Genomic DNA, 22,500 nt, shown 5'->3' on the forward strand with positions numbered 1-22,500 from the left:
GAAAACACATCCATAGGCAGTAACCAGCAACATGAATACAAAAGGGGTGTTGTTTGGATCCAAAAAGAAATGGAGGGTAATAAAAACATTTAAAAAAATGAAGTCACAGTTTTGACTGCCAGCGATCCTGGCCAATCACCCAGGGTGCACTGCATGTTGTCTTGTGACTTAATAAGCCCCTTTCTGAAAGAACAATGTGAAATGCTAACAAAAAGGCTTAGAAAAATTATATAGTGAACCAGCTAAGTGAACTGACTGCCCTTTGAGGTGAACTGAGTTCTTGTGCATGTTTGAATACCACAGGTGTTGTTTTATTTATTTTATTTTATTTTTTATTTGTACCCCAGAGTTTTCTGAATGAACTGAGCTCATTTTAATAGAAGTGCAGTGTATGTGAAAAGGCGCTAATGGTACCAACACTCCCTCATGCCACCCAGTGATAACCTTGCCTCAGTCACAGTGCTGACAAGATCAAACTTCAATGTGTGTGTAGGCAATAAACTAGAAATGCAATTGATTGATTATGGCCTGAATGATCCTGATCCAGAGACTATGCCTGAGCACTTTAATCGGGAAACTGAGTAGTGGCCTGAAGGCAGCTAGGGGAACCTCGGCAGTGTTAGCTAGCTCCCTGAACTGGGCTGGGAGTTATTTTTGCTTACACAGCCTTTGTAACGGCTTGTGTTTTGCACCTCTCTGTTCCAAAACTCACAACCCAAGTCCCCTACCTTGAATAATAAATCAGCACAGATGGATATATGGAAGACATCAAAATAAGAGTGAAAATGGGATGGCTTTCATTTGGAAGAAACAGCACTGTTGGAAGGAAATCTGCCTTTGAAATGTGCCTGAAGAGAAAAGTATTTGATCAATGCATAGTACCAATGCTCAAATATGGCTTTGAATCAAAAATGTTACAGAAACTGCGGACGACACAAAGAAGCATGGAAAGATGTATGCTTGGAATAACAAGAAGAGAGAGAAAAATAAATGAATAGATCCAAGGATAAATGAATATGTGACATAATTGAAATAATTAAAATTTAAAAATGGCAATAGGCCAGACACATTGCAAGAACTGGTCAACTGACAAAGGAAGCTATGGAATGGATCCCAAGAGATGAGAAAATATCTAGAAGAAGACCACATAAAGGATGGTGGCATCTTGGGGAGGCCTTCATCCAGCAGTGGATCACTATAGACTGGTGATGATGATGATACTATTTTCTACTTTTGTAGCTCATTTAAGATTTGCTCCCCTTTATCCATTCCCTTGTCATTTCCTGAGCAATGTGTGAATCTTCCTAGCTTTTTAATTGCCCTTAATAGCCCCAGTTTTACAGATGGTTTTATTGAAGTAATGTAGGTGTAAGGCAATGTGCTGAATACATTTGAGCAGTTTTATTGGTCTTCAAGATGTCCTGTTAAAAAAAGGAGTCTGTGTTCTTACCTCTCACAGAAAATCAGAGCAAAGTTGAACAAAGTAATACTTAGTAGAGATCAGTCTTCATGTCTTCTGATACCCTGTTACAGTGCCACACATACAGATATGGTGGGCATGCTGTGCACAATAGATTTGGAAATTGCACAACATCAGAAACAAACAAGGAATCTGGAGTCAGATGTTATCTGATAAAAACCTCAAAATATGTTCTTCTGTGTGCAATAATAGATTGCTTATAAAAACTTCGAATAATTTGTTGTATTACTGCCAGACTCATATCTGAAGAGCAAGGCCCTGATTACTATTTAAATTAATCGATGAATGAATTTGCTTCAGTGAAGTTTCAGTATGTGTTTCTATTAGGTATGCTCAATCTCAGGAACAAATCCCGAGATAGACTGTAACAAACGTGTGTGCACATGTATCCTGCTGTCACTGCCACCAAATATCCCCTTAATGTATGGAAAAGACTTTGGTTTGTCATCCATTAATTACCAACAGATAGATTGTTTCTGTTTCATTCATAACAGTAGCTCCAGCGCCCCAAGGACAAGCAGGAACTAAAGACAGCTGCAGTACAGGCCTGGCAGAGCATCACCAGGGAAGAAACCCAGTATGATGGTGATGGTTATGGGTTCCAGACTTCAGGCAGTCATTGACTGCAAAGGATGTGCAACCAAGTATTGAACCTCACAATTCAATTCATGATTATGTTAGTTTGTCCAAATACTTTTGAGCCCCTAAAATTGTGGGGACCACATATAAAAATGGGTGTAATTCCTAGACCATTCACCCAATTAAAGATGAAAGTCTACACTTCAAGCACAGCTTGATTGTTTCCTTTCAAATCCATTGTGGTGGCGTACAGAGCCAAAAAGATGACAATTGTGTCACTGTCCAAATATTTATGGACCTAACTGTATAAGAGTAAGTTCTTCTACATTTCTGTGCAGTAAATGTGGTTACAACAGAGGGCCTATTTATATTTTCCTAGTCTACAGAAACTGTTGATAAACTGGAATGGACAGGATCTCTGCAAGACCAGGGCTGGTGAATACTGGTCTAGGAGAGCGATGCCTCCATAACATGGTCCACACCTAAGGTTGATGAGACCTAGTTTTAATGTGCAGCATATCTGGATTGTTCCCCAAGGAGCTTGGACTTCCGAGCACTAGAGCTTTGTTTCACGTTGTCTGCCTAACCCTTGACCCAGCTGGGTAGTTTGGGTTTTTCTCTGAAGATTCCCAGGAAAAAAAAATACAGATTCCTCTTATTAGATTCTTCTTATCTACATCCCCGCCCCACCCCCCTCGGTCTGACAACACAACCTACATCATAGGAACAGGCCATCTGGCAAAGAGAGAAAGGAGTGTTAAAGGAATTCAGATTAGCGAGGTTACCAGAGTTTTTTGACCCAGTCCCTGAGCAAATAAAAACAGATGCCAAACCTGCCTAATTACATCTGTGCTCTCTTACTTTCCCAGAAGTTTTATAGCACCCCCTCCTCCCTGCCCTGTTCGTTCTCCTTTTCATTTTTTATTTTTTATTTGGGTTTATCGTTGGCTGTTTTTAGAGCACTGGGCCTTCTTCTCCAGAGAGGCTTTATAAATACCTGAGAGAAAAGAGGGTTAAGATGTAAGATCTCAATAACCATATCTGATCCTGACAGAAAACCTCTGAAACGTCATACTTTAATCTGCTGATGATTCCATTAATTTTGAATAAGGAGGCTGAAGAAGTCAGGAGAAGTCAAAAATTCATCATGTTAAGAACACTGAACACGGGAAAAAATATAAAGTGATATTCCTGTAGTCCACAATACCTGCCTGATTCATATCCATTTGGTATTAACTCAATCTGAAATTACGTAAATGTAGCATAACATCGGAAATTTAAGATACTTAATATAAGGTATTTCAAGAAGTTCTGTAAACTTGTGTACTTCAGGACCATACTTTAAGTATCTATCCCATTGTTCGTACATACATGCATGTCTGCATGCATTCCAAAAAGAAAATGTTCAGTCCTAAATTAAAGGAGCCATAGTTTATTTTGTTACCTTTACTGACTTAGTATAATTCATCTTTCTGTAGAAAGTCGTAGTAATTATGAGTTTCTCCATACTTAAGCCCAGCTGGATTTGTTTAAGCTTTTGCACTAGGAGAATTGATTTAATCAGCTGATCTATTTTTAAAGAGATCTAGAGATTTGCTTTAATATTGAAGACGCTATCAACAGAAAATGTCCTCTCTCCACACAGGAACATTACAGAGCTCAGTCTGAATGAGGGACAAGCCAGCACAATATATTTGAAACGCTGTCCGTATGTGTCTTTTTAGAAAACAAACATTCAGTTTCTTCTTCTTTTGCATCTCTGAAGCATAGCTTGGATAGACATCAAATCACCAAATCACCATCTTCAGTAGGCAGAGATGTGATTAAATGCATGTGGAACACAACAGTTAATAATGTCAAAAAAATAACCTATGCAAGTAAAAAGGACACAGTAATGAGGATCATCTATACAGATTCAAGAAAATGCTGGGATACAGAGCAGAAGTTGTTGAATTCATGTTCAATGATATCTAATCCGTTGCCTAGTACAGTAGTGCCTAACTCTTGGGCCTAGGTGCTTTAGGCTTTTTGTTCTACCTGTGTTCTTATCTATTTCCACTGAATAAAAAACATTTGACAGATTGGGTGGATTTCATGTATTTGCCAAGTCTTGATCAGGTGAAAATTCAAAGCAACTGACTGCATTGTTAAACTCCATGGCAGAACGGTTATGCCAAACCACTTCAAAACTAAAATGACTCCTCCTTCTGCCTCTTCTCCTTCTTTTCCCTTTTCTCTTTGGTGGAATGGTGTATTATACTTAACAATATAGCTTAAAACTTAGCATAAAATAATAGTACATTTAAAGAGTGACCATGTGCAATAAAATAAAGTGCTTGCAGTGAACTGTGATTGTTATATTGTGTTCCTTACATTAGTTGATTCTGAATGTACATGTGTCTACTTAATGCAGATTAGATCTGCTTTGTTCTTAAACGATAATGGCTTCCATCAACGTTGTTTGACAATCTTTGGAATGATCAGAGGTTATTGGATGGTATACCAATAAAGTTACATTTTCAGCATACACGTGAAACCCTTTAGTCCTTGTTACAATTCTCAGTCTTCTTGTATTCTGGTTTTCTAGTACCCGTGACTGGAATGGAAAGGGTTAATTTAATACACAACAAGAGCTATTTCAGTCCCTTCCTTTTATGATGCCGTTACACAGCAAACTTTGGGGGCAGAGAGAGAAGGTTAAATCTGCAACACATTCCAAAAGCCAGGGCCTGACTAGCGAAATGCCTTTTTACCAGCACCAGATTGTGTTTCTTGAAACGGCGCACGGCAGAGCATTCATTCACACGCAATTACTGTGCAAAGTATGACCAGAAGAGTAACTATTTTAAAGAGAAACAATCGGTAGAAGTATGTGTTTTTGATTTGAGGAAACAAATACCGCCCCCCCACCTCCCCCCCTCTGTCTTCCTCTGGCTACACTGACTGAAAGAACATCAGCATAGCAGCCAGTGTGAAGTGTAATTGTTTTGTCTGCATTGCGTCCCTTAAAAAATAAGGTCAATTCACTTACTTTTTTATTTTTTTACCTCCTCCCCTTCTCAAGCATACAGTATGTGGAATTCATGGAGCCCTGGGGCTTTTAAAGTGTGCCATTCCGGTTTTGTTCGCCAAGATCCTGCTTGGCCTCCTGTAGTTTGGGAATACTCTGGTCCTTATTTAACTTTGACTGCCTGTCCATCTTAAGTTATCCCTCTGAGTCACTTGCCATAAATGTAGCATGCCCCCCTTCAAGAAAGAACTAGTACTGTGAGCTCCTTACTTTTGACTCTTATTAATGGGGGGGTATAGCACACTTACTGAGAGTTTTAAGATGGTGTAAGGTTCCAAACTGACCTGTGATTCTCGTTCTGATTTCCGACTTGGGAAGAGATTTGGGGGAAAGCTGTCTGTGTATTTTGTCAGTTTGTGATGTTACATTCTTTTCCTTTGCTTCATCCTGTTGCATAATGTAGAGTTAAGTAGTGAAAGTGTCTTATTACTGGGTCATAGTTACTTGAATTAGCATCTGTAGCTTTAAATACTTACCTGACACCCAAGATTAATTCTGTTCCTGAGAGTCAACATCACTCGGGAGTTGCTTCACTTGAAAATTGTGATTTGGATAAAAAGAGACCAATGGCAAAACAAGGCTATATAAAGGCAGTGGGTACAGTAACATAAGCATGTTTTATGATTGTAGGTCAAGAACAGTTGATCACTGTTGTGCATTTTAAATGGAAATTTCCATTTTCATATTGTGAAAAATGAAAAGGGACAGTAGTGAAGATCAATGTGTGTGCTTCCGGTTTTTACTTTTCCCCCCTTGTGACAGACTGTGGTGAGTTAAGTTTCACTTTCTTTACCTAAACAGACCTTTGTTAGAGCCCCTGGGCTGAGGTGGAAATTGTCCCCTTTTCACACAGAATGTGATCATGTTCTTTAAGGTGCGTTTAGGGTGGTGGCCCTTATACTTGCAAAATAATGAAGAGTACATCCCACCCAAACGACTAATTGCAAAGTGAGTCTTTACAACTGTGAAAACACTACAATCAACAATTGTTTTTGTTTTGATATGGCAAAGCATAATAAAACTTTAAATAAAAGAGTTTCACACTCCATTACTTGGAAAGATTACAGGCTTTTTCTCCATGACTGCATGCTGTTGTATTTTGTTTTTCATGTGGCTTTATTCCTCTCAATGCTTTCTGAAATGATAACCTAGTGGAGAGTTAAGAATACATTCAACTGCACTATTATAAGTAGTATGATCCTCGTTAATGATATGACTTCTACAATAATAGGAAATAGAAATAAACAAGACTAAAATAAAATAAGTTGTAGTGGGTGACAACTGTGAAAAGAAACTCCTTGCATCCTGCAGTTGAAAGTGAGAGGAGACTGAGAGCACAGGCTACTTCTGTCATTCTTTAAAGTGAGAGAGGTGTGAGGAAGAGGGAGGAAAGGCTTTGGGCTCTGTGACCAGTGAAGATGTGTGAAGGAGGTAGCAAAAAACACAACAGTGACAATATCTCACGACATATATATGAGACTGAGACAGAGGGTGTCACCAGAGGTCTCTCAAACTGCTTCCTATTGCCCCGCCAAAAAAATTGTTGATACTGATTGGGCCGGGTTTATATGTGAATGGCCAAATTAATCAATGACAGTTGGCTTTAGAGAATATGTTTTCTGGATCTGGATGCTCAAGCTTGCGGATGAGGCCGATACCAAAGCAAAAAAAACTATGACATTTTTAATTGAGGATACAGCAAGATACAGGAAACAGTAAGAGATTGCTGCCCACAGGGCTCAACCAAAATCAGAACTTTGACCTGCCTGTAAAACATAACTTACAAATTTTATCACATTTTGATTTATAAGTAGTAGAAATTGGCTTTTGACAATAAATTAAAATGAGACAGGATACAGGTTTGTACTTTGGGTAGGTCAAAGTTTTGATTAGTTTGATTGATTTTAGATTTTAGATTTTGTTTTGGCTGTTAATTAATATTTGCCTGGTGCATAGCACTTAATCGACCCTGGACTCAAAGACAGTGCTAAATCAACATAAAAACTGAAATGCTTCTCTCTGGGTTCACTTCCACTCATTTCATATTTATAAATGTTCATTCCTGCTTGCTGTAGCACTTTGCTTTTGTCAAGATTACATTACATTAGCCAGTTTCATTTAATTTGGCCAATCTTTCAAATTAACATCTTAAGCACCAGGCAAAATTGTTATATTGATTGAATTGAGCAAATTGTTCGATCATTTAATGTTGGGATGGAAAGAAACGTATTACTCAGTACAACACATGTCAAAAGACACATTTTCACAATGCATCTTCCAAGTTATAGGCCCACTGTTGGACAAAATGACACCTGAAATACTTTTTACTGATAATTAGGAGGACACGGAGCCATTCCACACTGTCTAGTGCAGCGAGAGAAGCTGGTCTTCCTGATTTGTCATTTCAGCTCACGCCAGAGGTCAGGTCGCTGAATGGCTTTCAGATCTATTCACAGTGAACCATTGTGTTCTACTCCCAGTTTTTTGATGCCGTGTTATCCTGTAGGTAGATGTACAAGGCCAGCAACATCAAAACACATCCATGCTGGCAGTACAATCGGTACCCTTCAATCTAACACACATAGGACATGACATGTGGCACAATCCATTCAAGCAGAATCCGTTTCTTGTTTGTATTAGGAGTGTAAATGTTAATGCTGCCTATGGCCTAGCTTCTGTTTTCCATTATATGAGCTGCACTGTTACACTCGAGTATTTTGTTATACTTGTCTTTTAGATTTTGTAGTTCAAGTAGTTTTCCATACTGAGAGAGGAGAAAAAAAAAGAAAAACAGATGAGGGCACACCTGCAGAGAAAGGCCTGGAGGATTCTTGCCGCTGTGTTCACAGGGAATTCTATAAGATAAACTACTCGTCTACATGTATTGTGAATGCACTGTATATGCCAAAAAGGGCTATACTGTGCATATATACCAGTTCTACAAGCTGTATCATGAACTATTCACATTCATGGCATGTTGCTGAAGTTTAGCATGTCGCAGAAATGCACTCAGGGTTAAAAACACTAGGCATCAGGGGCTAGCATCCAGAAGTAATATTTCTGAAATAATGTCTGTTCAAAGTTAAGGCACCTTACAGTTATTTATTTATTTATTTATTTGAAATGTTTTTTTTTTTTTTAATACACTTACTGTCTTCTGCCAAATAAATGTTATCAGGATTTACTCTAAAAGAGACATTAATAATATGTAACAGCACTTTCCCTTTTGTAAAATGGCATACCAAGAAAAGCAGTACATTTTTAAAAATGAAACACTGGCTACTAAGTACTTATAATTTGAGATGTTTGTGCTCCTATCTATATTAGTTAGTAAGATAGCATTGTGTGCACCTCCTGTCTTAAATTAACCCATGTCCTTTTGTAACATACATATTTTTTTAATTACATATTTAATTGTTACATTTCTAATTACAATGATATATGCAGAGGTATGCCAAAGATAAACTACAACCACATGATCTCTTGGCTGAGCTCAATATGTATGTACTGATACTTTTAATTGTACGAAGTATTTAATTTTAGTTTAATTGCACCTATGATGATAATGCTTTATTTATTTATTTATTTATTTATTTATTTATGTATTTATTTATTTATTTATTTCAAGAATCCCATAATTTGTGATCCACTGGTTATCAAGATGGTTTTGCTCAATGACAATTAGAGCAACATCAGTAGGTTCATATTAAAACAGCTGCAGTACAATGCAATCAAATTGGTTTCAGTAAACAAAAACTAAAAAATGTATACCAGTAGAGAGCAACTGTGGTTCCAGAGGGCCAAGTCTTTTAAATCCCCACCTGCTAACACCTGGGAAACAATGCATTACTGGTCCAACCTAGCAAATAATTAACTTAACTTAAGTTGACGTGGAAAAGCCAGAACCAGCATGCCCTCCACTGATGTACACTGTGCTTTCATCAAACTTAATTAATTCAACTTCAATTCCAAATAAAGGGAATAGTTGATTATGGACTCAATAAAAGGGCAAATCATACCTAATTTGCAGTTGCATGCTTTTTATAAGCCGTTATTGTTTTCAAGCCCTGTATGTGAAATATTGCACACATGCATGTTTCTGTAGCTGTGTTATCTACCCACTGAACACACTAGACAGTATAGAATTTAATTTCAAGAGTAATAAAAATACACAATTAATTTGCTGTGCTTTAGCTTTTAAATGCTAATATAACATCCTGTGAAAAAAGAGACTCCTCAGCTGTGAATGTGTGGGAGAACACAAGAAAGATTCTAAACACGAGGCACCCTTTTGCTTTCGTCTATAACCTTCTTGTCTGCTGCTGGAGAGCTCCAGTAAGTCAGTTACTTTGACTCTACATGTATTAAGCAAGTAATTGGTATGTAAACCGGGAGTTGTTTGGCTTGAAAAGCAGAATACCCTGTAATTCTTCAGGACCAAGGTTGTGAACCTTTAATCCTGAATATAACTTATTGATCCCAGAACCTCATCAATAATCTTTTTTTTTTTAATCAATTGATCATATTTTCTGGTAAATCAATCAAATTAAAAAAAATATATATAAATTACAGGCAATGTCCAGTGTGCTGCTCCTTAGGCAAAATATCATAGGAGAAAAAGGGCAGTAATATGGATTTAGTGCTAAAATATTAATCTTTCTTTCACAGTAATTGTCCATACTGACTTTTTGTGCCTGGGGTCAGCTTCAAATTCCCATCTCCAGGAGCTAGTGCTTGGCATGTCAGAAGGTCATCATAACTACATGATAGTACTGTTATTATGTGTGTATGTATGTATTTATTAACAGACCAGGGGCAACTTACAGTTTACACAAAAATCATTTCAAAACAGTAGTACAATCAGTACAAAATACAATAAGTACACATCCTAGTACAATGAGCTAACAAATGCAAACATAAGTCCCAAGTATGTGCTACAGGGAGGGGTAGGCATAGGAGAAGCTGCAGTAAAATAATAGAAGTGCTAAAGATACATCAGTAAGCAGCAGGAGCATAATGAAGCATAGTTTAATAAGAAAATGCATAAGAGCAATACTGCTGAACAGCACAGGAGATTAGGCTGCTGTATCACAGGTACACTCTGAACAGATTGTGTATTGAGTGACCTAAAGAAGGTGGTCAGGGACTGTGCAGTCCTCACCTCAGTGGGAAGGACAGGGGTGGTTGTTGCAGGTTGTTTGTTTTCATTCACACTTTGAGGCCTGTAATTAGCACTTTTGCACTGTATATAATATCTGTCCTCATTCCAACACCTCAATCAGCCAATCTGTTTATTTACATAAGCATTAATTGTTTTGGAAAGTGTATCAGAATATTCGGATATATACATAGAAAAATACTGACCATTATTTCTACTCTGTCTGCTGTGTGAGTGCCTTTTCACTGGCAACCGGCTTGTCGTGTAAGCAGGGGAAAGTATCCTTTTTGTATATCTGCAACACTGAATGTCAGAAAGATTGGATTTCAAAATTGAATTGAGAAATAAAAACATAATATAAAGCTGAAAGGATGTATCATTGATAGAACTGATACTATTCAAATTACTAGTAGCTAATGAGTTGAAAGGTATCACATTTAATAGAGGACATCACAATTAATAGGTGTCAGAGTTGGATTTGACCAAACAATGTGCTTTAAGTGGTGAGTGTGTTGTGTAATGGTAATTCCTTTGCATCTGACAAAACAAGCATCAGCCTATATACACAGCTGCAGACATAAGTACCCAACAAGGCTAAGTGTCATATGTTTTAAACTATACTCATTTGTCTGTGATACCTCTTTTCATTCATTCTAGTAATTGGTGCATACATTGTGCTAGTGAGCTGAGTTATACAGTAATTATATGCATTTCAAGATTAATATGCACATTTAATTTAATTAGTACAAGTAACAAAACATTTGTGCTGGAAATAGAATAGCCACTGGTATTGCTCTCCATGTTCTCCCATTTTTCAAAAAGCAATCACTGTATTATATATTCTAGACCTTCACAGCACACAATAACAAGACCTCTATTGCTATTTATCTAAGACTTGCCAGCACGCAAGAGGTATATATTTTAGTAAATTTAAAATGAATAGTATGTATGCTAATACTGTGTAGCACCTGGAACACTGTCAAATTATCTGCATGCCAAAGTATATCGATCATTCTCTGAATTAATATTTCAGCTGGGCCAAGATTACTTTCTGTATGAGCATTTCAATTTGGATAATGCTTTCCAAACAAATAGCTTGATTATGCCTTTAAGGACTTGTCTAAAGGTTTGCTAATAGCTTTTTATTTCCTTCCCCATGAGTTACCAACTTTCTGAGTCTGGATGGATTAAGGTTTATTGCCTTGTTAAAGACTCTTGTTGTTCAATTAAGGTTTTTTGTGGGTGCTTCTCATGTTTATGGGTGCTTCAGTGTCCATGACATTAAGAACAGGTTGTGCTGCCAAATATCTTGTGTTGTTCTCTTTGTCCTCTATGAAAAATGTATAATTTCCAAGTACAAATACTGTAATTTATTGAATGTATTATTGTTGTCAAGCTCATTGAGGTGTAATGTTTTTTTATGGATTATATATTGTTTTGCATTGCTTTCACACTTTTGTTTTTCCTTCATACTCCCCACCATAAATTATCAAGAGCAATATTTATTTTAGTTATTTTGCTGATGCCTATATTGGAAATGGCTTGCACAGAAAACTATATCTACATTGTAAACTTACAATGAACCATAAAGAGGTAGGCCTACAGAGGGTAGAGTAGTTTAACAAAGGAGCAACATTAATCTATAACAATAAGAGTTGCATTAGAGACCCAAATTCACGGTCAGTCCTTGGCATTATACGATTTGACCAGAGCAAATCCTGACCAAGAACCAAGAAACCCACAAGGTCCAAAGCAGGAACCCAGTACTGCAAGTCTCCTCACAAATAACCATAAAGCCAGTCAGTGGGTTGACCTGACCCACTCGGATCGCTGTATATCTTTCAGCCCTATGCTTTCCTGGCAGTGTGTCTGGAAGAGGAGCTTAACAGCACACTCCATGAGAGATAACTGTGTATCAGGAGCACTTCAGACCTCATATCTTCAAGTCAACAGGGCCTTAGCACATCCCTTCCCAGCACTAAAGGTTTTTTCTCTGAAGGAAGGGGGAAGGGTGGCCGAGGCCAGAATCAGGTCTAGGCTCTGGAAAACAGACGGTCCTTCACGTTAAGAGCTTTACCTTTTATGGTCTCCGATGGAATATTTGTGTGGCAGCCAAAAATGTGACACGATTAAGGTTCTATTTATACATAGTTTAACATAAATGTTTCACTATTTTAAAACTACAAGGGCCACCAGCCTCAGGGCACTATTGTTGCTGTGTGAAGTCCTGGTGTTTTGAACAGCCCAGGGATGCTGTGTCTGTACTCTGTTAGAAGGTTGTTGTCAACATACAGACTGGCTGGGACTTGGCTATCAGGCATCCCCAATGGTGCTCTGTCAGAAGTTTCAAGAACGCTGAATTCCTCATAGGATCACTTTTTTTTTTTTTTCATTTTGCTAATGGCCCACTTATTAGGTTGCCAGAGGTCAAAGAAGGGAGATCTCTTATGTATATGTTTTGTACCAGGGCTGGTTGACTAATCTTTTTCACTATTTCTCATTATTAAAACAAGTGTTACAAATGGAAGTTAGGCTCTGTATTAACATTGAACAACAAGAAGCGCATTACCACACAGATTAGGAAGATCTGGTTATTCTAGCATAGCGAATGTGATGCAGTTATGCAATATTTCTTGATTTATTTTCAATTGATCTCTCTTCCTGGGTATGTTGTGTTAATGAACGGGTTGCTTTAGTAATTGTCCAATACATTTTTTATTATTGCTTGTTCAAAGTCCAATACTCCTGTGTAACACATTGATGAATTACATTGAGTCACACTGATGAATGTGACATGTAAACAGTGTGTCACTGTTACCAGATTGGGGACAGTAAGCTGGCCAGCATGACAAAGGTCAGCATGCATAACTCCGGTAATTAAGTTTTACAATCAATATAGCGTGCAAGCAGCTTAGTAAGATAGGGAATGGAACTTTGATTTGATTTTGATTTTCACATTCCTCTCTCAGTAGAGAACCCAGGAAACCAATGCACTTAGAGGGGCACATTTAAGTCCCTTTTAAGCCAAGAAGGAGTACTTTACATATTTTCTATATATGAGCCCCCCGGCCAAAAACACACACAGCAAAACATGAAGAAAACAAAAATCAACAAGATTACATTCTACCAGGATCAGATTGAATTTGACAATTGCAAAATAAAGATCTCTATCAATACATTTTCTTGATTCGGGTGACTTTTCAGATTGAATATGTTGTCAAATCACGGCCTAACTCACGGAGGCATTTTCCCAGACTGATAACACTGCCACATCATTTTTGTCTGTTTCCTGGCTGTGATCTGCACTGCTTGACAATCTCTTTGCTGAGATAAAAACTTAAGTTACACCCTCATAGCTATTCCCATTGACTTTGATCAAGGGTATATTTTTCATGACTTTATAAAACTCATCTGTGCTCATTTATATAAAACACACACACACACACACACACACACACACACACACACACACAAACACATTTGAAAAGCATCAGGTAGGAAATTAATCTGAGTTGATGATCTGAGAAAACCAATTTTATATCAGTCAGTTAACAGCCTTTAGAAAGATGCTGTGTTTTGCTCCACGTTGGCTCAAGCTCTCAACATCATGTCATTTTCGAGAACCAGTTTTTACTTTGCCATAACAAATACCAACAATAGGCTAAGAGGTGAGTTCATCTACTTCACTACCATTTCCCCCAGCCTACAAATAAGAGACAAATGTGCTATATAACATAGCAAAACTGTAGTTAAAAAATGAGATCTCCCAGGGGAGGAAGGAGATGTTTAATCTGAAGTATTAGTGCTGTTCAGCAGGTGCTTTGCAGTGACAGGATTATCATATGAGTGGTGAGGGGCAGCATGACATTGATAGGTCTGAGCTTGTGTTGAAAGTAAGCACTACTGGGGGGCTTCCAAGAACCGTATCAGGTAAAGCCCTTGTCCCAGGGGACACAGGGTGTGTGCTGTAACTTGTATTGAGCCGCTCTCCAATCCCAACTGTACTATTTGCGGCCTAAACTAGGAGTTTTCAAAGGGCAGTGCGCTATTTTCCGAGCCCTGGCTCAGTGGGTTGTGGGGGTGGAGTTAGGGTGCTCCTCAAATCATAGCACAACAGGGACTCCCTGTGTCCTTTGTGGGTGACTGCAGGTTTGAATAGCTAACACTCTCTGACATCCAAGTGGTACCTTAGTCTTTCGTGTTTTCGAATAAGCCTTCAGTTCCACCTACCTTGGTCCTACAATCATCACTGACAGCCGGGCCGGTTGGGCGGTGGGATCTCTTGGTGAAAAGATGCAGATGACGTGAAATGTTGTGTATATGTAGAACATTGTATGTTAGTGTTTGTACAACCACATATGTTGCCTTTGATAAAGGAGACTGCTAATTAACAACAACAACAATAATAATAATAATAATAATAATAATAATAATAATAATAATAATAATAATAATAATAATCAAAATAATTAAATGGGTGGTATTAAAAACAAAACAAAAACAACAAACCATTCATAATGGTTTATATGCATAACTGCCCCGCATACTGAAAAGGTAACATGCCTATGTTATTTATTTTTTCCCTTTATTAAAATAATTCCTGCCAAAATCAAAGGAATGACAACATAAAATAGCCGGCGCAATCCACGGCCACCGCCTTCTTTGCCTTTGAAGCGTCTGAACATTGGCTTTCTTCACACCGAGAGTGAAATGGGGAGGGGACATCACCCCACTTTTCTCTTGTTTCCTAACAGCAATCAGTAATCAAAAGGCATTTGGAGAGATAAGAGCTCTAGAGATGTGGCTGTCAGATCTGGGTGTCCGCTAATTTCACTAAGAGCTCCTTCGTCTAGAAGGCTGAGAGGACTTGAAAGGACCTGGTGTGCTTGAGAGAGAGAGAGAGAAAGAGAGAGGGAGAGGGGGGGGCAGATGTAGATGAGCTGTATCACCATGATGAAAAGATAAGAAGCTAATGGGAAGTAACGATTGGGGGTGGGGGGGGTTAAAGCAACTCCCAGAGGCCTAAACAGAACCCCCCCCCCCCCCCCCCGGATTAGGCAAATCCTGCCAAACAGTATTTTTTTTGTGTGGTAAATGTTGTCTGTTGTATTTCTGACTTTTTATTATGACCACAAGGACTGTAGTTTATAAAATATAAATAAATACAAAAATTCTCTTGGTACAAATACAAAGTCTAGCTGGGAAACCTGCTGCTGTTTTTTGATAAGCAAAATACAGCTTTTTGTTGCTGGGTGATATCATGTCGTAAGTCCTTTCAGTGACACAAACAGTGATAAGTCCCTGCTGTAAGCCTGGATCTGTACATAATGGGTTTCCTTGCTATCAGGTGTCACTCTGTACTAGAATTGTTACCTTGTATCTAAGGCTGGGAGTTTGTCACAGGATTTCTTTTCCCCAAGACGTCATGGTTCTCTTGTTCTGACTCAGGCAGAGGGCTGTCTCTGAAACCAATACACTTCACAGCACTTAGCCTGTATGGTTTGTGGTTCAGATGCTGCTTAATGCGTATGTCTATAACAAACATTAGATGAACAAGTAGCTAGTAGGTTTGGCATTTAATTAAAAATTATTGATGGAGGTAATGTTATGATTGTACCATGCTGTAGGACCCTCTGTAGAATAGTGGGTGCCATTTTGATCACCGTGCAGCAAGACTTACAATGCTGTGCTGGAGAAAGTTCAAAGAAGAGCAATTAGAGTAATCCCTGGTGGCAAGCGAATATCTTCAGGCAGCCAGGGTTAATACAAACTAAATAACATAAGGCACACTTCTTTACAAAATGTTACGGAGATCAGGAACAAGCTACACAGCCTTGTAGTTAGACCTGAAACACTGCATGGGGTCCTTTAAGAAATGTCTGAATGAAATCTTCAGATAATGAAGATAATGTTAATAAAATCCCCAAGGGATCGCAAAGGACTTTACAGTTGGGAGGAAAGTGACTTCCTCCAGGAATCGAGGACTTGGTTTTCAGTAGTGGAGGTCAGATTACCAGATAATGGGTTCCCTTGTATCTTGTTTTTATCTCCTTTGTGTGTTGTTATGGCATTGTGTACCACTGATTACAATAAGCAACACCAAATACAGAACACAGCTTCTACAGCCATCTCTTATAATGATGGAGCCGGAGGAAGTTGTCACCTCAGGTGCCGCCAGTCACAGATCATATCCAGTCATTGTTCAGTCTTGAGAGAATTACACAGTTCAATTCGAGAAGAAAAGCTGAGTTGGCACAAAAGTAATTTCAAACAGAGAAAATGAAAGTTCCAGAGTTAACTCATTTACCTCCTTCCTCCAGTTCAGTTTCATGCAGTCACCATCACCCAGCACATTGGACTGAGCCATCCAGGCAGTCTCACTGATTAATAGTTTAGAAAATTCCCTCTGTCGGCTAATGTATCACACAAGCCACAAAAGAACATAATTTTTTGTGTGTGTCTGTGTGTGAGTGTAGTACACATGCTCAGAATATACAGTCAAGTCCAATTAAAGTATTTGTTAATTAAATAATCATCTGTAAAGCCGTATCAGTCTGCCAGTGGATAAATTATGCCTTGTTGGAAGTTTAGAAGCAACTGTCCTCCTCTTGACTGTTGTAGGTGTTGATTTTTAGTTTGCAGGCTCAAACAACAGCAGGGCCTTGGAGGTAAAAGCTAAACCCCAATGTCTTTTCAGCATATCTCTGTATGCTGGTATTTTGTATTGTCTCTCTTCCTTTATTGCACACATACAGCTTCAACTTACTGAAGCCACTGACAATTAAGGGACCTATCAAGGACAGCACTTAACACTACTGTTTTGCATCCTATTATAATGTGGCCATTAATAATGTCCATAATTTAATAGGATAGATGTCATCTGATTTAGATTCTGTTTTATTTAATTTGTGGAAACAAGTGTGTAGCTGTTTTAAAGCAAGCATTTATTAATGGTAAGAATAATAGTTTTAAAATTTTTAAGGGCAGATGAATCTGGTTATTTAAACATACATTTATTATAAGACATTTTGAATTATTCATGGCTATAAATGCAGTGTTCTTGTTCAGAAATCTGATGCCAGTATTTTTCAATAGATTACTTCAAGGTTTTAGCAACATCTTTTGTCTGCACTTTTGTCGACCACACGTATGTAAGTGTGCTACAGAAAGATCCTATCCTACTTCTTAACCACTGTAAACTATGTGAATGCAAAGGGAAATGACTTCAGTCAAAAATAGCAAAACAGCTTGAAATGAACCTGCCTCTCCAGTCACTCATTTGAAATGTTTATGAGTGAAAAAAAGATGATTGTTGTGACAATTACAAATGTATCCTGCAAGATGATTATGGCTGAATGGTTACACATAGATGGTGATACAGAGGCTGTGTGACAGAATGCCAAGAGTATTTACAGATGGGGTTGTTTTGGGGGCATCGGGCTGTATTTGAATGAGAGACATCTTTCTGGGGGTAAATTAATATTCAATCAGTCCTTTTTTTGTGCTGATCCTACCTTTCTTAGTGCTCAAACAGCTAGTGAAAAAAAAATATTGTTTGTGATTTTATTTATAGGGTAGCTCACTAGTACCTAAGATCAGGGAAGGGAAATGTCAGTCCCCAAGGGCTGTATTCGAGCAAGTTTTCAAGGTACCTTTAAATTAGCAGCTGAATTAATACCTGGAAATGACAGGAGGTTTGACTTATTATCCAAATTATTACTTCAGTTAAGTAATTAAGACATCGGGTGGAAAAGAAACCAAAGGACACTTCTGCCATTTAGGTACTGGATTGCTCACCTTTGTCTAAGATGTCAATTGAAATTTATTTTTGCAGTAGGATAAAGCATAGGACTCAGTAATGCATACGCCTATGTCATTTAAGGAGAAATGGGCTTCCTGTATAGGCTTTTGTAAACCTTTCAGAACAGCATTTTTCTGATGTGCAGCACGAAAGAGGAAGAGAAGGGTCTATATTTAATTTCCAGTCTTGTTCCAGACGTACAGCTCAACACAGCAACGACTTGAATGTTTTCTTTGTGTGGAGCATTACCAGAATTAAAGTGTTTCTTCAGCTTATCTGAGCACATCTCTCTCAAGCACACTTTTCATTGTTCTCAGGCCTGTTTTGTCAAACTGTCACTGTTTATCCTTGGGAAGCCGCCACGTGTCCATTCAAAAATGAATATTTAAGCAGCAGTACGTCAGGTAATGTTAACATTGCGCTGCAAAAACCAATGCAGGTGCTGCCTTAACGCAGTTAATGGGATTTGAGCTATCTTGCTGTTATCCAAAAGACTAAAAATAAAAGGCTTTCAACTAGAGCCCACTTACATTAAATTATGCACAGAGGTTAAAGATGGCTTTTTTGAAGACTTGTCAACTTATATTATTCCTTCCAGCATCAGGGCAGTGTGTCCCTTATTGTTTTGAAGCTACATTTAGAGCGAACCGTAACAATGTACAAAGGTTCAGAACAAGTTAAAACTGCTCTTGCGGCCTGTGTGTTTACCCCCGATCTATTTGCTTTCAGGACAGGAAAAAAAAAACTGTAATGTGAACATATTTTTACAGGCAACAAAACTGGCGAGTCAGTTGCACTCTTTCAGTGGCTGCTCTTTCTAAAGTTGAAGCAATATTGTTTGTTAGTTTTGCAGTAAAACTTTTAGGCAGATACAACAAGCTATATAGATGGAGTTGTCTGGGAGGGAAAGGGAAGGTAATGATACTGAGATGACTGACACTTGGAATTGAAGAACAGCTGCAAGAGTCTATACTGATGAATCAGCACTGTGGGAGGGAAACTGACTCACCTGGCGAGATTATTTTGCACACAAGGTATTCTATAAATAGGGTTTGATTTCAAGAGTCCTTGTCAGTCTAAACAACAATATGCAGGTGATCTCTGTTTACCTGATTGAATAGAAGGTAACTGATGCTTCATTAATGAATTCGTTTATGGGCGAGTGCATCAGGCTTTACATCCTTTCTTCCAGTGAAGGTGTTAGAATTGAAAGCAGTGTTTTGGTAAACAGTTGTGATAATCCAATTCATAGACTTCAAAGTACTAATGTATCCAAACATATTGGATCCAACGGTCATGAATCTGTGTGGTTTGTTTTCTGGATCTTCTTTTGAGGACAAATACTCTGTTTCAGAAAAGTGAGCTCCCAAGGAGACATCTGTGGACATTATGATTAAGTTCACAGTACCTTTTTGGACTGCATTGCCTTCCAGCAGCGCTTTCAATGGGTGCGCCTTGGCACATCAGCGTGCCATCAGGCACAAACAGGTGTGCGTCGGAATTTAGGGGAAAAGTCACACACGAGGAGAAACTGAAATAATAAAGAAAAGGAAAAAGTAAAGTTCACATGTATTTACATTAAGTAAGCCCCTGCCAGAGTCAAAACAGTCTGTGTGTCAAGACAAGGCTCAGGTTTCTCACAGAAAGTTACGTTTCATTTTCAGGTTTCTAATGGGGTGGGTGGGCCTGCAGGCGTATGGAAGGGGTATTGTGTTTGTTTTGTTTAATATACAGTTTAACCGAAGAGCATATCAAATATTATTATAGGAAACAAAACCTGATGCAGAAATGTGTATATCCTTCACAAACCATAAGAAAACAGTGCAGCCTGAAGAGACCATCTGAACTAAAGGAACAGAACACCGGATGTATATTAACATGCCGTGCCATATTGCCCTTGCTTTACATATTGATAAGGAGAGATGTTTGCTAGCTTTATGGTGTAAAGTCACCATGAGAGCAAAGAAAACATTAAAATGTCACAAGTCAAGCAAAGTCATTGAAGCTGACTTCTGTTTGTTTTTACAGAATGGTTTTTCTTTGAGGATAAAGTTTGGTGCTAAATTTTTGCCCCGATTTCAGAATTAATGTTCACAATGTATTTCCTTATGCAAGACTCTGACAGAACTCAACTCAACTCAACTAAACTAAAGAACAAAATATTTAACCAATGCAAGCAGGATGGTGGAGACAGCTAATGTAAGCAGTCCATCTGTTGTAAACAGTCCAGGGCTATCTTTAACATGAATAGATTAATAGACTTTTGAAAGCTGTTTAGTGAATTTAAAATAAGTTGCTGGGAGCTTGTTTCTCAGTCTGCTTTTCATTTCACAAATAATATTATATGTTAATATAAAATCTTGGGTGTTTTTTTTTATTTTGAAATGGGAAAACAACATGCATAATAGTAAAATCAATAATATATGTATGTATTGACCATTCTCTGTAAAGCTTGAAAGTTTTCATGACTTGATCTCCCTTTTCTTGTGCTCACTCTTTCCCCCTCTCTCTCTCCCTCTCTCTCCCTCTCCCTCTCTCTCTCTCTCAGCCTGATGAATTGACAAATGCCTTGGAGATCAGCAATATTGTCTTCACTAGCCTGTTTGCACTGGAGATGCTCCTAAAAGTGCTGGTCTATGGTCCCTTTGGCTACATCAAGAACCCCTACAACATCTTTGATGGCATTATTGTGGTGATCAGGTGAGTCCTGTCCCTACATCCCTACACACACACACACACACACACACATACACACACACACAGAATTACATGGCAGAAAATGAAATTACATTCAAATAAAGTGCTAAGATTTTTTTTTCTTCATCTTCTGGGTTTACTTGACCTCTTAATTTAACTATTTTCTTGAATAGATATTTTTTTATTTTTTCATCAATGTCTGTACCTCAGACCTTTAGCAGTTCTGTTCAGTTCGCTCTCAGCTGGATACATAAATGGACACCTCCACTTATTAGACAAATTACACTCATAATCCTAATATAAAGTTTACCTAAAAATAGTGTCAGCATTTGGTACAGGGCTGTAGTGGGTTTGAAACCTGTAAGGTATCTCTGGTTTCAGCACATCTGATCTGTAGGTGGAATGTCAACATTATGCCTCTGTCCATCTACCTAAGAGATCGCAGAACGCTAAAGACTAAATACAGCTGTCTTGGTATCATTTGAATACTTATGGTTGAGGTTTGAGTCTATATTTTGACTTAAGGGACCTCTGTATAGTGTTGCTATTTTATTCTTGTAGCCACTTGTGTAAATAAAGTATGATTAGAATATTATTATTTATAATGATTAAAGTGATAATGATAAAGTATTATTAGTTTGATAATACATATAAATATAATACATAAATTAATATATAATAATCACTTGCTAAGGATAATATTAATAAAGGACTAATTCATCATGAAAATGTATTTTGATTTGATTTGGCTTAATTGACCAAGAATCTACTAATATATATTGGGAATGTACAGATTTCCTTTTGCTCCAGCAAAGGAGAGTTATCTGCGGTGTGGGACCCTTATCACAGCATGATGTTGCACTCTGGGGGGTATTGTTCAGTGGAAGGGTTGTGATTACCTTGTTGCACCAGCTAAAAATCTTTCTGTTTTACATACAGAGATAATCAGACTGAAAACAGTGTTTGTAGAGCCTGTTTTTAGTGTCAAACTTGTCTGACAGATAAAATCTGAATCACAGAGAATATATAAGATTGTACATCTTAAAAAAAAAAACTCTAAATTACATCGAAAGGAAACCGTAAACAAAAAAAGTACTGTACTAGCAGTTTCAAAAAGAAAAAACACATATATGAGGTTTTTTTTTTCACTTGCACAATAGTCTTAAAATGTCTTTATTCATATTTAGATTTTTTTTGTCCCTAAATTTGAGGAAAACACCTTCCACATTTAACATTAAACCAAGGCAAACCAACATAGGGAAAACTCTGTCACCCACATCTGATACATGTTCAGCCTGTTTTATCCAAGCCATCTCCAGAAACTTCAAAAAAATAAAATAGATAAAACTATTATCAGTGATAATGTGTCAACCAAGCACCATCCTTCTTCTGGTTGAGATCAGATCATGCGCAGCTGGTTTTGAACACTTGGTTCCGATAAACGCACACTGTTCAAGCCTATTATATTGTAATCTTTCATCTCAGCGGCTGTAATTGCTACATCCTGCACTGTGTGTTTTCTTTTCTGTGTGACCTATTGCGTTTCAAACAGGGTCCTTCCCAGGAATTTTCTTTAGCTTATTGGCAGACTAAAGCACGCAGATAAATACAAAAATAGAAATTCACATAGATACCCACACTCCCACCCACACATATATACACACACAAACTCCCACCCATGCACACACACACACTCTCTCTATTCGATGTAGAGT

The 22,500-nt window shown here is 37.9% G+C and overlaps 1 protein-coding gene across 4 annotated transcripts in view; it reads left to right on the plus strand.

The window, feature by feature from the left end:
- Positions 1-22,500, plus strand: part of cacna1g (calcium channel, voltage-dependent, T type, alpha 1G subunit) — a 198,530-nt gene that overhangs the window by 61,150 nt on the left and 114,880 nt on the right. For all 4 annotated transcript variants that reach the window (XM_066704863.1, XM_066704859.1, XM_066704860.1 and 1 more), the window contains exon 9: positions 20,637-20,788. In XM_066704863.1, the coding sequence (XP_066560960.1) occupies positions 20,637-20,788 (152 nt within the window). The remainder of the gene's footprint in view (positions 1-20,636; positions 20,789-22,500) is intronic.

Source organism: Amia ocellicauda, chromosome 5 (genome assembly GCF_036373705.1).
Source record: "Amia ocellicauda isolate fAmiCal2 chromosome 5, fAmiCal2.hap1, whole genome shotgun sequence".
Lineage (NCBI taxonomy): Eukaryota > Metazoa > Chordata > Actinopteri > Amiiformes > Amiidae > Amia > Amia ocellicauda.